General features: G+C 39.7%; 1 protein-coding gene across 3 annotated transcripts in view; it reads left to right on the top strand.

Annotated features, from left to right (window-relative positions):
- Positions 1-2,028: 2,028 nt before the first annotated feature.
- LOC122141840 (transcription factor-like 5 protein) overlaps positions 2,029-19,542 on the top strand; it is a 28,595-nt gene continuing 11,081 nt past the window's right edge. For 2 of the 3 annotated variants that reach the window (XM_042750099.1, XM_042750097.1), the window contains exons 1-2: positions 2,122-2,337; positions 2,708-3,166. In XM_042750099.1, the coding sequence (XP_042606033.1) occupies positions 2,709-3,166 (458 nt within the window). In that variant the 5' untranslated portion in view covers positions 2,122-2,337; position 2,708. The other variant, XM_042750098.1, reaches the window with a different exon arrangement.

Genomic DNA, 19,542 nt, shown 5'->3' with positions numbered 1-19,542 from the left:
TGCCAGATTGAGGACAGACAACAGGAAAGCACAACTGACAATGACTGCAGTACGCTGTGTTTTCTGCTAACTGGGATCCTATTGGGTAAATTGGCGAAATCACCCAGTCCAAAAAAAAACATTCTGACACAGAACGCACATTTTAAGTTTGAATGTCTGGCTGTTTTAAAAGAAACAAGTATGTTTCCTGAATATCTGCAAACATATTATGGTGTTTTGATGCTTTAGTACAGTCAATCAAAATCATATACAGTACCTTTATAAACCTACTGTGAATGCAGAGGATGTTAATCGGTGGTATGTGCTATTGTTGATGCCATCTGTTCGAAGTATTTTATTACTTTTATTAATTTATTTTAATTTATTAATTAGTTTTATTATACATATATATACACTGTAAATTCCAAAAGGAAAAACTGCACTCTAAATGCCCTGATGATGTCACAGATTTGATTACATATGTAGAGAGGGAGTAGCACCAGACTTGCATGTTAAATGTTGACAAAATATCAGCTGAAAAAATAGCCTTATAAAACATGGTTCATAGTGCATAAGTGCATAGTTTATCGAATTGAAAAAGTGTCACTTTCACTTGTTTAGTGAACTGTACTGTAAATTTGTGACCTATGGTGTGATATAGCAAAAATTAAGGGGAAAAAACTCTTAATATACAAATAGCATGTTGGACATTTTCAAGACAAACTCTGCTGTCCTTTCAAAATTGCTGAAAAAGTTGGTGAATGATGATTATATCTGCCCTACTGCAACACTCAACTGTTCTATAATTTTTTTTAAGTATATGGCTGCTCTTTGATTCTGTTTACTTTCTGCATCATAGTTGTTCTGGTTCTTTTTGCGTGTTCTTTGTTTATTTTTTATTTTTTTTTGATATTTCCATGACCTCTCTCTCACTCATTTCTCTCCCTCGATTCTTTCATCTCAAAAACAAAGTACCACATTTTATACTTATTTTCATGACACTTTATAACAGTACAGTGTTTTTATTTTTATTTTTTATTTATTTATTTATTTTGCAAAAACATCAGAAAATATTTTAATGTAATTTTTGCATTTAAGAACACTGAAAATGTTCAAAAAAGAATAAAAAGGAGTTAAACAAATCTTATTTAATTATTTAAAATGCTTCTTAAAGAGACCTTGTCCTTGACTAGTGGACATTATCTGTCACACCAAATTATGTTTCAGCTGTTTGTGACAGTAAATCAGTAAATGGAAGAAAAAAAAAAAGGACAACAAAACACCTCGGGCTGCAAAAAATAATTTTAAATATTTGAACAATTGTGAGACAAAAACTAATTATGTGTCATGTCATTATGGGCTTCAGTAACATGACCTTGCATATGGGGTCCTTCAGCTAATTAAAGATGTCCTGGAATTTATTGATTTAAAATTAGGATATACCACTGATCTGTTATAGATCAGCAGTGACACCGTATCCTAATTTTAAATCAAGAAATTCCACGGACAACTTTAAATACAATTTGCCCATGACATGAAGACATAAGTTTTTGTCTCAAAATTATTAATCTCTCTCTCTCTCTCTATATTTTTAAGACATAAGTTTTTGCTTTAACAACATTAACATTAACTAAAACGCTTCCCTTTATGATCACAGGTAGATTGCATGTTTTTCTTGTGTGTCTGGATGATGGACTTATGAACAATATAAATATAATCACCGAATTATTTGCACTCGCCCTGATGTGCCGCAGTCAAAAGCGGCGGACGCTTACTAATTCTGGAATAATAATTAATTTGGAGCTGGTTATTGTGGTCACACAGCGTATGCGGGACAAACTAATTTCGAATGGTTTTCATATTACGGATGATGCCGTAAATACATGATGAATACATCACTACCTGCGCGTTTGATATACAGGTTGCAGTCTAAAAAAAAAAAAAAAAAAAAAAACCGTTTGTAGTCCTGAAACAGATCGCATCATTGGGATTTTAACTGTGGTCTTGATGTGATATTTACCAAAAAAATAAAAATAAAACGCGAAAAGTAAACTGATGCAGGGTTGTGACGTCACGAACGACGCAAGCAGCGCAAGACCGTGTTTCGTGTTCAGTTTCAGAGCAGTTGTGTGTCAGGTAAGACTTTAAACACTCACGGTACCCTTTTAACTCAGTGCCTCACTGTTGATTTTACGATCTACGTTTGCCTCGTGTTCTGGAGACATAATTTACATCATTACTGCTCTCACTAATGGCGGTGATAAAGTCCGGGCTGTGAGGGCGGGAAACGCGGGAGACTTCCACCAACGAGTCACAGTTATAAGAAGAGTTTGGGCCAAAAATACTGTTATAAAAAGGGTATATTGTTTACTATTATTAATCGCTACTTCTGTAAAATATAGCAAATCAGGAAGAGAAAGTCTTTGTCTTTTTTTATCTTTGGAGAATGGATGGATTTTTTTAAGAGTGGCTAAAAATCCCATGTTCCCATAGTTACTGCAACGTTAAGTTAGTAATTACGGTATTTTAATTTTAGCTGATGTCATAAGTCATATTTATGTCTGTCATAGTACATCTACTTTACAGAGTTAGGTAATATCCACTTAAAATGAACATGCAGTCCACAGATTCTTTTACTTGGCCGTTCATCTTCCATATTGTGAGTTCAACAGGACAGGACACAAATGCAGAGAGATCTGTTTTTATAGTGGTTTGAAATGTCTTCCAGGATGAGCACATCGATGGCCTGTAAGAGTCCACATGCAGCAGATGTCTATGTGTCTGAGCCTGTGGGCCAAAGCTCAGAGCTCAGCCTGGTGGAGATGACGGAGGTGGAGTACTTACACCACATTATTCAGAGCCACATTGATGCTCAGGTGACAGAGACGGACAGCTCGGGCCTTTCACAGCTCGAAGAAAGCTTGTATGCCGAGCCAGAGAGGCGTCTGGCCTGCTCGCCTCACAGCCCGTTAGTGTGCAGGCCAGAGGGGACTTCAGCGGGGGCCAGCGGCACGGGGCCGGAGGACCTGCAGGACATTAAGATGCTGTTGCTGAGCGAGTCGAACACGACGCCTGCCGGCAGCGCCGATGTGCCAGGCCCAGTGCTGAGCAGAGTCCAGTGTGTCTCCGAAGAGCGGCCCCTGGAGGGGAGACCAAGCCCAGCTGCTCGTGTCTGCCTGGAGAAGAGGTAAACATGCAACCTGAGTCACAATTCTGAGGAAAATAATCAGTTTAATTCATTTTGGAATAAGGCTGTAACATGTGAAGCACTGTAAAACTTTCCGGATGCACTGTAACTGAACTTCATCAATCAATATTAAGCAGTTAATTACACTGATTCTGAATGGCCTACCATTTAAAGGGGTCATATGATGTTGCTAAAAAGAACATTATTTTGTGTATTTGGTGCAATGAAATGTGTTTATGTGGTTTAAAGGGTCATATGATGCGATTTCAAATTTTCCCTTCTCTCTGGAGTGTTACAAGCTCTTGGTGAATAAAGGAGATCTGTAAAGTTGCAAAGACTAAAGTCTCAAATCCAAAGAGATATTCTTTATAAAAGATGAGACTCATCCACGCCCCCCTAAAATAGCTCGCTCTAACACGTCCCCACATCTCTACGTCAGTATGTGGGAAGATTTGCATAACGCCGCCCAGATGTTCATGCAAAGAAAGAAGGCATACATTTTATTCTCGTTGTAGTATTGTTGTTGCCACCGCCGCATGTCGTATAGACGCTGTGTGTTTCACTGTGAAAGAGAAACTACTTTGTTTGGCCTTCCAAAAGAGGACACGACTAGAAATCATGTTTATAATGGGTTTTACGTTTATGTCTCGTCGCTCCGGCTGGACAAGGCATCACAGTATGTTAAGAGGCGTAACATTTCCGTCACACACTTGAGGCATTCGGCCAATCACAACGCACTGAATAGCTGGATGTTTATTGTGGGTCTCGCGTTTCAGATCGATGAGCTTTGTAAAAAAGCAACGCGTTTCAGAAAGGCGGGGCATAGAGGAGAAACAATAATGTACATTATGTGGAAAAAATGTGTTTTTTAAATGTAAAGGGGTCATATGATGCTGCTGCTTGTGTATTTGGTGTAATGAAATATGTTTATGCAGTTTAAGGTTAAAAAAAAAAACATTTTTTTGTTGTTTGAAGAGCTACTGGCGTGCTTGTCCGAAGCAGCTAGCCGGCGTATATGTTCAGCTGAAAGCGCAGACTTTCAAACTATACTCCAGTTGATAATCACCGTTGTCCAGTCTGCGCTATTTCTTGACAAATGTTATGACCGATAACACTTTATATAAACACTTTATATATTAGTTTAAACTAGAGTTAACTCCTATAACTCCCTCACAAGCCCTTGTCAATGTTGCCGTCTATTGATGTTGCAGTCTCTGGTAGATTAGGGAATTTATGCAAAAATAGCTGATGGAACGTCAACGGCGATCTGACGTCAACTGTTAACTGCTGTAGCCAAAGAGCGCAAAAATCACTAAGCAACAGCAACAACAGAGAGGACAGTGAAACATCCAATCATTTATCATTAGCGTAATAAAAAATGTCATTTAAACGGTTAAGAGAAAGCGTACTTTTGGCATTAAATGAGAACTTATTGTCAGAAGAAAAGTTTTTAGTCTTGTATGATGCCAATAAGTCTAAAATCTACCTAGATTTACCATGCAAAATGTACTCGCCTTTTAATCTGTCACGTAGTAGCGACTACGGCAAATTAGCTGTACTCCCGTAGTAGACCATTACAATGAACACGTCACGAAGTAGCACTTAAAGTCGCGCATGCGCAATCGCACGTTCTTTCTCGTTGCCATTCCATCAGCTGTTGAAAGTCCCTATTGTTGTTGTTGCTTCTCTTCAGGGTTGCCAGGTTTTCACAAGAAAACCCGCCCAATTGCTCATCAAAACAAGCCCAAAACTAGCTCAATTGCATTTCGAGGGGTTCCCTAGTTAAAAATCATGTTTTTTTGTTGGGGTTTCCCTGCTTAAATTCTCATTCCAGGGGATAAATATCATGTTATTGGAGTCGCTTCAACCCACTGACATGAAAACCAACTTGTGGCAACATTGTTAAAGTAGCCCAATTCTACGGGAAAAAACACGGATTTGGCAACACTGTGTCTCTTCCTTTTCTTTTTCCGACAGGCCCATGTCAGTGTTGCCACCTTGTGGACAAACTAACTTAATTAGTGCAAACACAATTCAGGGCATACAGGTGTAATATAACAAATTTAATATGATCATATTTTATTATATAGATTAGTAATTTTATTTTAAATGTTTATATTTTTTTTTTTATTCATTCATTACAGACTGATATATTTCAAATGTTTATTTATTTTAATTTTGATGATTATAATTGACAACTAAGGAAAATCCCAAATTCAGTATCTCAGAAAATTTGAATATTGCGAAAAGGTTCAATAATGAAGACACCTGGTGCCACACTCTAATCAGCTAATTAACTCAAAACACCTGCAAAGGCCTTTAAATAGTCTCTCAGTCTAGTTCTGTTGGCTACACAATCATGGGGAAGACTGCTGACTTGACAATTGTCCAAAAGATGACCATTGACACCTTGCACAAGGAGGGCAAGACACAAAAGGTCATTGCAAAAGAGGCTGGCTGTTCACAGAGCTCTGTGTCCAAGCACATTATTAGAGAGGCGAAGGGAAGGAAAAGATGTGATAGAAAAAAAGTGTGCAAGCAATAGGGATAACCGCACACTGGAGAGGATTGTGAAACAAAACCCATTCAAAAATGTGGGGGAGATTCACAAAGAGTGGACTTCAGCTGGAGTCAGTGCTTCAAGAACCACTACGCACAGACGTATGCAAGACATGGGTTTCAGCTGTCGCATTCCTTGTGTCAAGCCACTCTTGAACAAGTTACCAAAGCTACCAGTACCTGGTTTAAGGACCATGGTATCCCTGTTCTTAATTGGCCAGCAAACTCGCCTGACCTTAACCCCATAGAAAATCTATGGGATATTGGGAAGAGGAAGATGCGATATGCCAGACCCAAGAATGCAGAAGAGCTGAAGGGCACTATTTGAGCAACCTGGGCTCTCATAACACCTGAGCAGTGCCACAGACTGATCGACTCCATGCCACGCCGCATTGCTGCAGTAATTCAGGCAAAAGGAGCCCCAACTAAGTATTGAGTGCTGTACATGCTCATACTTTTAATTTTTATACTTTTCAGTCGGCCAAGATTTCTAAAAATCCTTTCTTTGTATTGGTCTTAAGTAATATTCAAATTTTCTGAGATACTGAATTTGGGATTTTCCTTAGTTGTCAGTTATAATCATCAAAATTAAAAGAAATAAAAATTTGAGATATATCAGTCTGTGTGTAATGAATGAATATAATATACAACTTTCACTTTTTGAATGGAATTAGTGAAATAAATCAACTTTTTGATGATATTCTAATTTTATGACCAGCACCTGTATGTGCGATCTGCACGTACTCTTCTCGCGGGCCGGATGAAGATGATTGGAGGGCCGCCAATTGAATAGTCCTGACCTAGACTATTTATTTCGCAAAATCCTGTCATTTTAATAGATATTACGTGAAATTTATAAAAAATTGTTGCTACTCCAATTAAGCTCCGTGTGCTCTCTTTAAGCTCTTCCACACTGAACGTCTATGTAAATACCTTATAAACAGACTTCACATATATATCAAATATGGTTGTCAAAAAGTTAAGTTTCAATTTTCTATGGATGTAATGATAAAACTCAAACTTTCAGATATTTTCTGACCTTTGGCACACTAACATCAATATTTCAGGTCTTTTAAGGTTTGTTTTAAGTTGATGCAATTTGGCATACAGCTCATGAAAACCCTTAAATTGCTATCTCAAAAAATTAGCATATCATGAAAAGGTTCTCTAAACGAGCCTATTAACCTAATGGCATCTGAATCAACTAATTAACTCTAAACACCTGCAAAAGATTCCTTTTGAGGCTTTCGAGAAAACTCCCAGCCTGGTTCATTACTCAAAACCGCAATCATGGGTAAGACTGCCGACCTGACCTGCTGTCCATAGGCCATCCTTGACACCCTCAAGCGAGAGGGTAAGACACTGAAAGCAAATTTCTGAACGAATAGGCTGTTCCCAGAGTGCTGTATCAAAGGCACCTCAGTGGGAAGTCTGTGGGAAGGAAAAAGTGTGGCAAAAAAACGCTGCACAACGAGAAGAGTGACCGGACCCTGAGGAAGATTGTGGAGAAGAAACCGATTCCAGACCTTGGGGGACCTACGGAAGCAGTGGACTGAGTCTGGAGTAGAAACATCCAGAGCCCCAACGGGGCACAGGCGTGTGCTTTTTGAACCAGGAAACAGCAGCAGAAGCGCCTGACCTGGTGCTACAGAGAAGCAGCACTGGACTGTTGGGCAGTGGTCCAAAGTACTTTTTTTCGGATGAAAGCAAATTTTGCATGTCATTCGGAAATCAAGGTGCCAGAGTCTGGAGGAAGACTGGGGAGAAGGAAATGCCAAAATAGCCTGAAGTCCAGTGTCAAGTACCCACAGTCAGTGATGGTCTGGGGTGCCATGTCAGCTGCTGGTGTTGGTCCACTGTGTTTTATCAAGGGCAGGGTCAATGCAGCTAGCTATCAGGAGATTTTGGAGCACTTCATGCTTCCATCTGCTGAAAAGCTTTATGGAGATGAAGATGAAATGCAGCTAGCTTTAGGTAGACCTGGCACCTGCTCACAGTGCCAAAACCACTGGTAAATGGTTTACTGACCATGGTATTACTGTGCTCAATTGCCCTGCCAACTCTCCTGAACTGAACCCCATAGAGAATCTGTGGGATATTGTGAAGAGAAATTTGAGAGACGCAAGACCCAACACTCTGGATGAGCTTAAGGCCGCTATTGAAGCATCCTGGTCCTACATTATGGATTAGGTTGTGGCAGATGTTGATTGATTCTGTTATATTTGGGGTTTGCATTCCTATAAAATTCATGATGATTGTTGGTTATGTTTTGAGTGCATAACTGAACATAATTATTTGAAGGTTGACTTTTTTTGTATTAAAAACACTTTTCTTTTATTGATCGGATGAAATATGCTAATTTTTTGAGATAGGAATTTTGGGTTTTCATGAGCTGTATGCCCCAAAATCATCAGTATTAAAACAATAAAAGACCTGAAATATTTCAGTTGTGTGTGCAATGAATCTAAAATATATGAAAGTTTAAATTTTTATCATTACATTATGGAAAATAATGAACTTTTTTCACAATATGCTAATTTTTTGAGAGAAGGACCTGCCGTGTGCTCTCTTTAAGCTCTTCCACACTGAACGTCTATGTAAATACCTTCAATTTTCTATGGATTCTGTCAACTCAAATCTGCAGACTGGCTCTGACCTTTGGCAACTAGCATCAACATTTCCAGACTTTAAGTCTGTGGAAAGTTGGGGCAAATATTGTGTAGTGTATTCTAGCCTTACGAGACTATAGAGAAGTTGACATCCATTTAACCCTCTAAGCGCCATTTGTATTCCCTACCATTAGATGGCAGACATGTAGTACTTCGACTCTAGACCAACATTACGTCATGTTCCTTTTCAAAGTGTTCGAGAAAATAGCAGAGCAAGTGAGCTCTCTTGTCATTGATGCGGAAGCAGTTCATTTCATAGCGTGCGAGTAAATGGTGAGATTTGTAAGAGAAAATCGGCAAATGGCTTATAAAAAGTTGTACCGTGAGGATGTGTTGCAAATGTTATTCGCCGATTCTGACTTTGAAGGGGAATATTTGCCTTTTGGAAATGACGACCGGTCGTCTAATAGTCGTGCTTTTCTCGGTACATCTTTACAGCGCAATGGTGCCGCCGTACAAGGCGAGAGTGTTCATGAAGCACAAACAAGTGATCATTTCGCCCCTTTGCCCAACGGGGATGGGGGTGACTGGGGTGAACGTGGTCATAGTGTCCATAGGAGGCTGTTGCTGATCGCGCACGCTCTAAGGGCCGCCGGCAGACATTACCATACTCTCAAGAACTATAAACTGTGTCACCTAGATACCTGATTGGGCAGATAGCTGGTCAACTGATCAAAAAATAGCATTCACTTTACTATGGCACAGTAATATAGCAATAATTTACTACTTTTTCCAGTTTTTTTTTTTTTTTTTCTTAATTTTTTCCCTGATCATTTGGAATGTCAAAATACAGCATTTTTTTCCAAAAAAACCTGGCGCCTAAAGGGTTAATAAGAGGTTTATAATGAGGCTAGTTTCTGTGTTTATCCCCATGAATTAAATATTTTATTGGTTTGTTTTAATTGATTTTTGAATATGTGTTACTTAGCTGAACGTGGACTGGTATAGATGTTACAATGTGCTTAAATGACACTTCACTATGAATGTATAACTGATCGACTTAAATGCCTTGTTGCTTGATTTTAGTGTTCAGTTTTTTTGTGATTGACTTTGTACCCTCAAAAATTTTTTTTTTAAATTTTTTTTTTTAAATTTTTTTTTTAATATAAAAGAGTTTTTTTTATAAAATGTTGTGTGGTTTTTGTGAACACGGGTGTGCTTAAAGTGTACAGAAATCTACCCATTAAGCACAGCCAGACTTTTTGAATTTAATGTTTGTCTTAATTGAAATGCTTTTTTTTCATTTAAATTACAATTAAATATTTCTGTGTGAGAGATTAATATTTTATTTTAACTGAACTTTTTGTATGACCAGTGTAACCTTTTATATGTTTAGTTGACTATTTTATTTTTTATAATGAACAGACTGCGATGTAAGTTTGAATCGCTAGAATATACGTGTGCAGCAGGCTCCGGCGCGATCGAAACAGCTGAGACATATAAAAAAAAAAAACTTTTCCACACAAGTGTTTACTTTCATTTGTGCGCACACAATAAAAACAGAAGATTTGTGCTCTTGTAAAATAAAGCAAACAAACAGAATGCGTTGTCATCCTTTTTCTTTTCTTTCCGTGAACTTATGGCGCGCCGCCACACTTCTGTTTTAAATCCGCTATCTTAATTAAGTCGGATATATTTGGCATATTAAAAAAAAAAAAAAAAAAACAATAAAAAAAAACAATTATGAAAACAAATTGTAATTTTTATGTTGGGCCTATTACTTAGGCTACATAAGCTATACATTTTCCTTAAAGCATCCCATTTTGTCCCAGGGCTCGAGAACCTGTGCCCTAGTGAGGTCCATGCAGAAACTTGTGAACGATGCTCGGCGTCACTGTTTAGTGACACCACTGAATGCGCGTGGGAAAAGTGTCGGTCACAGCGCCTATTAATCGCTGTTTTGAATCCAGCAATTATTTATTTACAAATTATAAGATATGGTTATGACAAGTGTGGTATAAAAGCTTTGTTTATTAGAGGAATAAATGTTAGATTGTGACCATGCCTCTGGATGCGTTCGAGCCCATAGCTTTCATTTACGCGGCTTTGTTCTGGTTTGCCGGTTAGTCACGAATTTCCACAAATTCAAGAACATATAGGCATTGTTTCTTTTTCTAAATCTTCACAGTCTAACCCTCTAATTTCGCATGTTTATTTTATTAACTTTCACTTTTAATAACTGTTTTCGCATCTCTTACTGTGGTAAACATGGGAAGGGAAATTAAAGATTTCAAGAATTAAGAATTCGTTCGATTTATTAATTTGATTCCTTATTTCACTTAAATCATGGGTTATTTAGGGAACAAAATTAATGAAACATGGAAAGTTGCCACAAATTAATAAATTGTGGGAACGAATTAACAAGTTGTAGGATTGAATAGACTACCTGTCCTGTCACTGTGTCCTGCAGCTCTGCAAAGCGCACGATATGAAACAATTATCTGATTAAATGACTTAGTTACTACATTTCTATTGCTTTTTATGTTGAAGAACTTTTATGTTGTTTCTATTTTAATGTACTTTAAAGTTTAAATCACATTGAAAGCTTAATTTGTAGTGCGTCATACGTTTGAGATCATTTTAGTTTGTTTTCAATCTTTGTTTAGACTGTTTCCAATCCTGTCACAGAGACCACTGAACGCACCTCTTTAAATGGTTTTGTGGTGCTTGTTGTATTTTTCAACTGACATTATGGCATTTAAAATAAAATTATCCCAAACGTAATTTGTGCTGCACAGTAAGTAAACCGCTTTCATCAGTCATCCTTTCCTTTTGTGAACTTGTTTATGGAGCGCCGCCACACTTCTGTTTTAAATCCGTTATCTTAATTTTTTAAGTCAGATATATTTCGCATAATTAAAATTTTTTTTTATGAAAATTGTTATTTTTATTTTAGGCCTATTACTTACATAGGCTATACAATTTCCTTAAAGCATCCCATTCTGTCCCAGGGCTTGAAAACCTGTGCCCTAAGCTAGTTAAGTCCATGCAGAAACTTGTGAACGATGCTCTTGTAGTTGTTGCATCACCATTTAGTGACATCATTGAATGCTCCGGGAAAACCTGTTGACAGTGTCAGTCACAACACCTATTAATTGCTGTTTTGAATCCAGTAATTATTTATTTACAAATTATAAGCTCTGATTGTGACAAGTGTGGTATAAAAGCTTTGTTTATTAGAGGAATAATTGGTTAGCTGGAAAATGTTACATCGCGACCATTCTTCTGGACGCCGTACAAGCCCATATAGACTGCATGTGGCTTTGTTCTGGTTTGCCGGTTGGTCACGAATTTCCACAAATTCAGCAATATTTAGGCATTGTTTCTTTTCCTAAATCCTCATAGTCTAACCCTCTAATTTCGCAGGTTTATTTTTATGTCTTTCACTTTTAATCACTGTTTTTGTATCTCTTACTGTGGTAAACATGCGGGAAAGGAAATTAAAGATTTCATGAATTAAGAATTTGTTTTATTTATTAATTTGTTCCCTCATTTCAGTTAAATCATGGGTTATTTAAGGAACAAAATTAATGAAACATGGACAGTTGCCACAAATGAATAAGTCGTAGGAACAAATTAACAAGTAGGATAGCCTTTCCGTCCTGTGCCCCGCAGCCAAAGCGCACGATATGAAACAATTATCTAGGGAAATTACTTAGTTACTACATTTATGTTGCTTTCCATGTTGAAAAACTTTGTGTTGTTTCTATTTTAATGTACTTTTTAAAGTTTAAGTCACATTAAAAGCTTAATTTGTACATTATGAATGAATGATGATGCGTTTATATTCCGTCACCATCATTCACAGCCATTCGCACGTTTTTTGCACACGAGCCGCATGCAGCCCAAAATTAAACAGCTTAATTGACCATCGATAGCTTTAATCGATTGCATCTCTTATCGACAATTAATATATATATATATATATATATATCTCTTATCGACAATTGTTTTTCCTGCATAGAGAATTATGAGGCGGCCGCCTCCACCAAATTATGTGCTGCCTCTGCTTGTCAACAAAACTCAGACAGGCAGTCACGTGCAAACGTCACTGAACAGCGTCCATTAGGCTTATCTTTATACATGTTTACTAGAAATGTTGCCGGTATTCGGTAATGCAATATATCACGGTAATGAATATGCACAGTATTGTTATTGTGGGCACTTCTGAAGACCATGAATATCCATCCATCCATCCATCCATCCATCATCTTCCGCTTATCTGGGGCCGGGTCGCGGGGGCAGCAGTCTAAGCAGAGACACCCAGACTTCCCTCTCCCTAGACACTTCCGGGGGGATACTGAGGCGTTCCCAGGCCAGCCGAGAGACATAGTCCCTCCAGCATGTCCTTGGTCTTCCCTGGGGCCTCCTCTCGGTGGGACATGCCCAGAACACCTCCCCCAGGAAGGCATCCAGGAGACATCCAGAACAGATGCCCGAGCCACCTCAGCTGGCTCCTCTCGATGTGGAGTGGTTGCTATGATGTATCTATATCTGAGGGAGCACCCAGCCACCCTACGGAGAAAGCTCATTTCGGCCGCCTGTATCTGGGATCTTGTCCTTTCGGTCATGACCCACAGCTCATGACCATAAGTGAGAGTAGGAACGTAGATCAACCGGTAAATCGAGAGCTTCGCCTTGCAGCTCAGCTCCTTCTTTACCACGACAGACAGGTACATCAACCGCATCACTGCAGAAGTTGCACCTATCCACCTGTCAGTCTCCCGCTTCATCCTTCCCTCACTCGTGAACAAGACCCAAAGATACTTGAACTCGCCCACTTGAGGCAGGAGCTCTCCACCAACCTGAAGGGGACAAGCCACCCTTTTCCGGCTGAGAACCATGGCTTCGGACTTGGAGGTGCTGATTCTCATCCCAGCCTCTTCACACTCGGCTGCAAACCGTCCCAGCGCACGCTGAAGGTCCTGGCCTGATGAAGCCAACATGACAACATCATCTGCAAAAAGCAGAGACGAAATCATGTGGTCCCCAAACCGGACAACCTCCGGGCCGGAAAATCATATTCCTAGAAATCCTATTCATAAAAATAATGAACAGGACCGGTGATAAAGGGCAGCCCTGCCGGAGTCCAACATGTACTGCCGGCAATGCTAACCAAGCTCCTGCTTCGGTCATACAGGGACCGGACAGCCCTTAACAGAGGGCCCCGGACCCCATACTCCCGGAGCACCCCCAACAGGAGGCCACGAGGGACATGGTCGAATGCCTTCTCCAAATCCACAAAACACATGTGGATTGGTTGGGCAAACTCCCATGAACCCTCCGGTACCCCGGTGAGGGTATAAAGCTGGTCCAGTGTTCCATAACCGGGACGAAAACTGCATTGTTCCTTCTGAATCCAAGGTTCGACTATCGGCTGAATTCTCCTCTCCAGTACCCTGGCATAGACTTTCCCAGGAAGGCTGAGGAGTGTGATCCCCCTGTCGTTGGAACACACCCTCCGGTCCCCCTTTTTGAAAAGAGGGACCACCACCCCGGTCTGCCATTCCATAGGCACTGTCTCCGACCGGCACGCGATGCTGCAGAGGCGTGTCAGCCAAGACAGCCCCACAACATCCAGGGACTCAGGTACTGAGGGCGATCTCATCCACCCCTGGTGCCTTGCCACCGAGAAGCTTCTTAACTACCTTGGTGACTTCAGCTTAGGCGATGGACGAGCCCACCTCCGAGCCCTCGGCCTCTGCTTCCTCAATGGATGACATCTCGGTGGGGTTGAGGAGATCCTTCCACTGTCCAACGATATCCCTTGTTCAGGTCAACAGCTGCCCACCTCCACTATAAACAGTGTTGGCAGGGCACTGCTTCCCCCTCCTGAGGCGCCGTATGGTTTGCCAGAATCTCTTCGAGGCCAACCGATAGTCTTTCTCCATGGCCTCACCAAACTCCTCCCAGACCCGAGTTTTTGCCTCCGCAACCACCTGGGTTGCAGCCTGCTTGGCCTGCCGGCACCCGTCAGCTGCCTCAGGAGTGGCTGAAGGCTGCTTGGCCTGGTAGGTCTAGTTCTTGAGATTGAGGCCCGATAGGACTTCCGGTGTCCACCACCGGGTTCGGGGATTGCCGCCTCGACAGGCACCGGAGACCTTACGGCCACAGCTCCAAGTGAAGGCGGAGAACATGGTCCACTCGGACTCAATGTCTCCAGCCTCCCTGGGAATCTGGTCAAAGCTCTGCCGGAGGTCAAGTCAAGTCACATTTATTTATATAGCACTTTAAACAAAAAAGATTGCGTCAAATAACTGAACAATATTAATTAGGAAAACATTGTGTCAATAATGCAAAATGACAGTTAAAGGCAGTTCATCATTGAATTCAGTGATGTCATCATGCAGCTAAGTTCAGTTTAAATAGTATCTGTGCAACAATTTTCAATCAAGTCAACGATATCGCTGTAAACGAAATGTCCCCAACTAAGCAAGTCAGAGGCGACAGTGGCAAGGAACCAAAACTCCATTGATGACAGAATGGAGAAAAAACCTTGGGAGAAACCAGGCTCAGTCGGGGGGCCAATTCTTCACTGACCAGACGAAACCAGCAGTTCAATTCCAGGCTGCAGCAAAGTCAGATTGTGCAGAAGAATCAACTGTTTCCTGTGGTCTTGTCCCGGTGGTCAACTGAGACAAGGTGTTTACAGGGGATCTGTCTCTGGGGCTCTAGTTGTCCTGGTCTCCGCTGTCTTTCAGGGCTGTAGAGGTCCTTTCTAGGTGCTGATCCACCATCCGGGCTGGATACGTACTGGATCCGGGTGACTGCAGTGACCTTCTGACTTGGATACTGTCTGGATCTGGTGGCTACGGTGACCTCGGAACAAGAGAGAAACAGACTAATATTAGCGTAGATGCCATTCTTCTAATGATGTAGCTAGTACATCAGGTGTTATGGGAAGTGTTCCCGGTTCCGGTTTACCTAATTAATTCAGCCTAAAAATCCTTTAACGGATTTAGATATTAGAAGCATATTAGTGTTTTATGTGTAAGCTAGGTTAAATAGATGCAAGAGTGTGTCTGCCTCCTGAACAATGTTAGGTAGGTTATTCCAGAGTTTAGGCGCTAAATAGGAGAAGGATCTGCCGCCTGCAGTTGACTTTGATATTCTAGGTATTATCAAATTGCCAGAGTTTTGAGAATGCAGGGGACGTGGAGGACTATAATGTAACAAGAGCTCGTTCAAATACTGAGGTGCTAAGCCATTCAGGGCTTTATAAGTAATGAGAAAGATTTTAAAATCTATACAATGTTTAATAGGGAGCCAGTGCAGTGTTGACAGGACCGGGCTAATATGATCATACTTCCTGGGTCTAGTAAGAGCTCTAGCTGCTGCATTTTGGACTAACTGGAGTTTGTTTACTAAGCGTGCAGAACAACCACCTAATAAAGCATTACAATAATCTAACCTTGAGGTCATATATGCATGGATTAACATTTCTGCATTTGACATTGAGAGCATAGGCCGTAATTTAGATATATTTTTGAGATGGAAAAATGCAGTTTTACAAATGGCTAGAAACGTGGCTTTCTAAGGAAAGGTTGCTATCAAATAGCACACCTAGATTCCTAACTGATGACGAAGAATTGACAGAGCAGCCATCAAGTCTTAGACAGCGTTCTAGGTTATTACATGCAGAGCTTTTAGGTCCTATAATTAAAACCTCTGTTTTTTTCAGAATTTAGCAGTAAGAAATTACTCATCATCCAGTTTTTTATATCGACTATGCATTCCGTTAGTTTTTTTAAATTGGTGTGTTTCGCCGGGCCGTGAAGAAAAATAGAGCTGAGTATCATCAGCATAACAGTGAAAGCTTTATATGTGTTTTGTGTTGATTTCTCCCAAGGATTAGTGTAGTGTGCATAACAGTGAAAGCTGTAGTGAGGTACTCCATACTGCACTTGTGATCGATATGATACCTCTTCATTCACTGCTACGAATTGATGGCGGTCATATAAGTACGATTTAAACCATGCTAATGCACTTCCATTAATGCCAGCAAAGTGTTCTAGTCTATGCAAAAGAATGGTTTAGTCAGTAGTGTCGAATGCAGCACTAAGATCCAATAGCACTAATAGAGAGATACAACCACGATCAGATGATAAGAGCAGGTCATTTGTAACTCTAAGGAGAGCAGTCTTAGTACTATGATACGGTCTAAATCCTGACTGGAAATCCTCACAGATGCCATTTTTCTCCATGAGGGGAGGCCCGGCCACCAGGTGCTCGCGTTCGAGCCCCCACTCCGGGCCTGGCTCCAGGGTGGGGCCCTGGCTGCGCCATGCCGGGGACGTCACGGTCCTCGTTTTTAGAGAATTCATAAAGGGCTTTTGAACTGCTCTTGGTCTGACCTGTCACCTAGGACCTGTTTGCCTTTGGAGACCCTAGGACAACATAGCTCTTAGGATCATTCGGGTACTCAAACCCCTCCACCACGATAAGGTTGCGGTTCAAGGAGGAGGAATATCATGAATAATTATATATTAAAAATTATTCAGAATTTTAATGCTTTTTAAGAATATTTTTCCCATCAACTGGTCAAAATGCACAACACCGCTGTATGCTGCGTGAAAGAAGCATGTGCACTTTAATGTTAACAAGCATGCATGCCAGAACATGTGAGAGATGCTCTTGATGAAAGCGCACTTTCACTCTCTGACAGCAGATGGTGCTAAACTGCAGAAATTGAGCCTTTTCCCCCTGAAACCCTGTAAACAAAGCAGCTGCACTAATTTCTGTTTCTGAAACGTGTTTAAATTATTTAAACAACCTTTCAGATTTGTGTATTTGCTATGATGTTCGCCATACACTTAAATATTTAGACTTAATAGGCTATTTATTTTCAAACTTTTTCTACATTTGAATCTGGACTACAACATGCCCTAGATATAGTTTGAACGTGTTTTGATTCTTTATTGTTCAGTCACACTTTACATTAGGGCTTCATTAATTAACATAAACTGCCAATGAAAAATTCTTCTGAACATTCATTAATCTTAGGTATTCCAATATTTAATGATACGTTGTTAAAATCGAAAGTTGCAACTGTGTTATTTAATGAGCTAACATGAACTAAGACTTGTATTTTTTGACAAAGATTAATAACTTCTGTAGCAAATGTAGCTATTGCTCATTGTGAATGTTAATGCATTAACTAAGGTTAACTAATGAGGTCTTATTGTAAAGTGATACCCATGGTCTTTATAGTTCTTTTGCACTTTAATCTCTGTAAAACTTTTAACTTAAACATTTTTCTGTATTGCTTTATTATGATGGCGTTTTAGTGCCATGTTAAAAAAATAAAAAAACGAAGGTAATGAGATTAAAGTCGTAATATTTCGAGAATAAAGTCGAAATGTTTTGAGAATAAAGTTGAAATATTACGAGAATAAAGTCGAAATATTACAAGAATAAAGTCAAAATGTTTCGAGAATAAAGTCGAAATTTATCAAGAATAAAGTCAAAATATTACGAGAAGAAAGTTGAAATGTTTCGGGAATAAACGTTAACCTTTTAAGACCCTGCGGCCTCATATGAGGACATTATACTCTGAGACTGCACATGCCACAGTGTTAAGTCTGGATGTCCTGTACAGAGCACATTCAGGGCTTTTCAGAGATACCAAATGTTTGGATGTTTCACCATGACCACTCACTCTCTTTGGTCTACAAAAATGTCTGAAATTAATTTAGTGACACTCTTATGGAAATATGATAATATTTTGGAATTATCATTTAAATCTGTCAATTTTTTTTTTTTAATCGTGTGTCATAAATCAACATCTTAGGAAAATGTTATGGGGTTTTAAATCAAAATATGACTTTCTGTTATGAAACGGGACGTTGATTTCATTCATGTCCTCATATGAGGACACCGGGACTAAAAGGATGTTTATTACACATTTTGGGAGACATAACAAATAAACAGGGAAAGAAATTATATTTCAATATTCTATGAAATATTATATATTATTAAAAAAATCTTGTCAATTATAACTCCCATTATTACGCTTCTTTTTGCATTACATGTTGCCCCAAAAACACATTAATATGCAAATTAGATTTAGTTTATAGATGCATTGTATATAATGAGAAAACCCATTTATGGCCATTTTAGAGGGTGTTGTCTCGTCTCAATTACACAACCATCTAACCATCAACAGTATGTTTGAGCCCCTTCAATCTGGGTTTAGGAAACTGCACAGTACTGAAACAGCCCTGGTTAAAGTTGTTAATGATTTACTCTTAGCTTCTGATTCTGGCACTCTCTCGATTCACATTTTACTCGATCTTAGTTCAGCCATTGACACTGTTGACCATATGCTTTTACTAAATAGACTGGAATCTGTCTTCGGTTTATCTGGAACTGCCTTTGAGTGGTTCAGGTCATATTTTACAGGTCGCACTCAATTTGTTTTTATGGATGGTTTCAGATCTGATGTGGACCCTGTCTGTACTGGTGTCCCACAGGGCTCAGTTCTTGGTCCCTTGCTTTTCAGTATTTATATTTATCCTCTTGGTCAGCTATTAAGATCCCTTAACCTCAGCTATCACTTCTATGCTGACGATACTCAGATTTATATACATTCTCAACCTGGTCAATTTGTGGATGTCCCTCATCTTTCCAGCTGTATTTCTGAGATTAAGATGTGGATGGCTAAAAACTTTCTCTGTCTAAACAGCTCTAAAACTGAAGTTATGCTCCTTGGCTCTCCCCACCAGCTGCGAAATGCTGCTTCAATAGATCTTTCAGTTGATGGTGCTGCCCTAGAGCTACACAGTAAACTACAAAATCTTGGTGTTATCTTTGACGCCACTTTGTCATTCGAGCCTTTTGTCCAGAACACGGTAAAGACCGCATTTTTTCATCTTAGAAATATTGCACGTATTCGGCCAATGTTGTCATTTTCTGTAGCTGAAAAATTGATTAATTCTTATGTTTTCTCAAGAATTGACTATTGCAATGCTCTCCTTGTTGGAGTGTCCAAATCCTCTCTTAATAAATTGCAATACTTGCAGAACTTAGCAGCTAGAATTTTAACTGGGGCTAGGGCTGGCGACCATATAACTCCTGTTTTGAAGACATTGCACTGGCTGCCTGTTAAATACCGTATAGATTTTAAAATTTTAATGCTTACATATAAGG

This window comes from Cyprinus carpio, chromosome B23, assembly GCF_018340385.1.
Source record: "Cyprinus carpio isolate SPL01 chromosome B23, ASM1834038v1, whole genome shotgun sequence".
Taxonomy (NCBI): domain Eukaryota; kingdom Metazoa; phylum Chordata; class Actinopteri; order Cypriniformes; family Cyprinidae; genus Cyprinus; species Cyprinus carpio.
The sequence above is the reverse complement of the archived record's forward strand: the minus strand, read 5'-3'. Positions and strand labels throughout refer to the sequence as shown.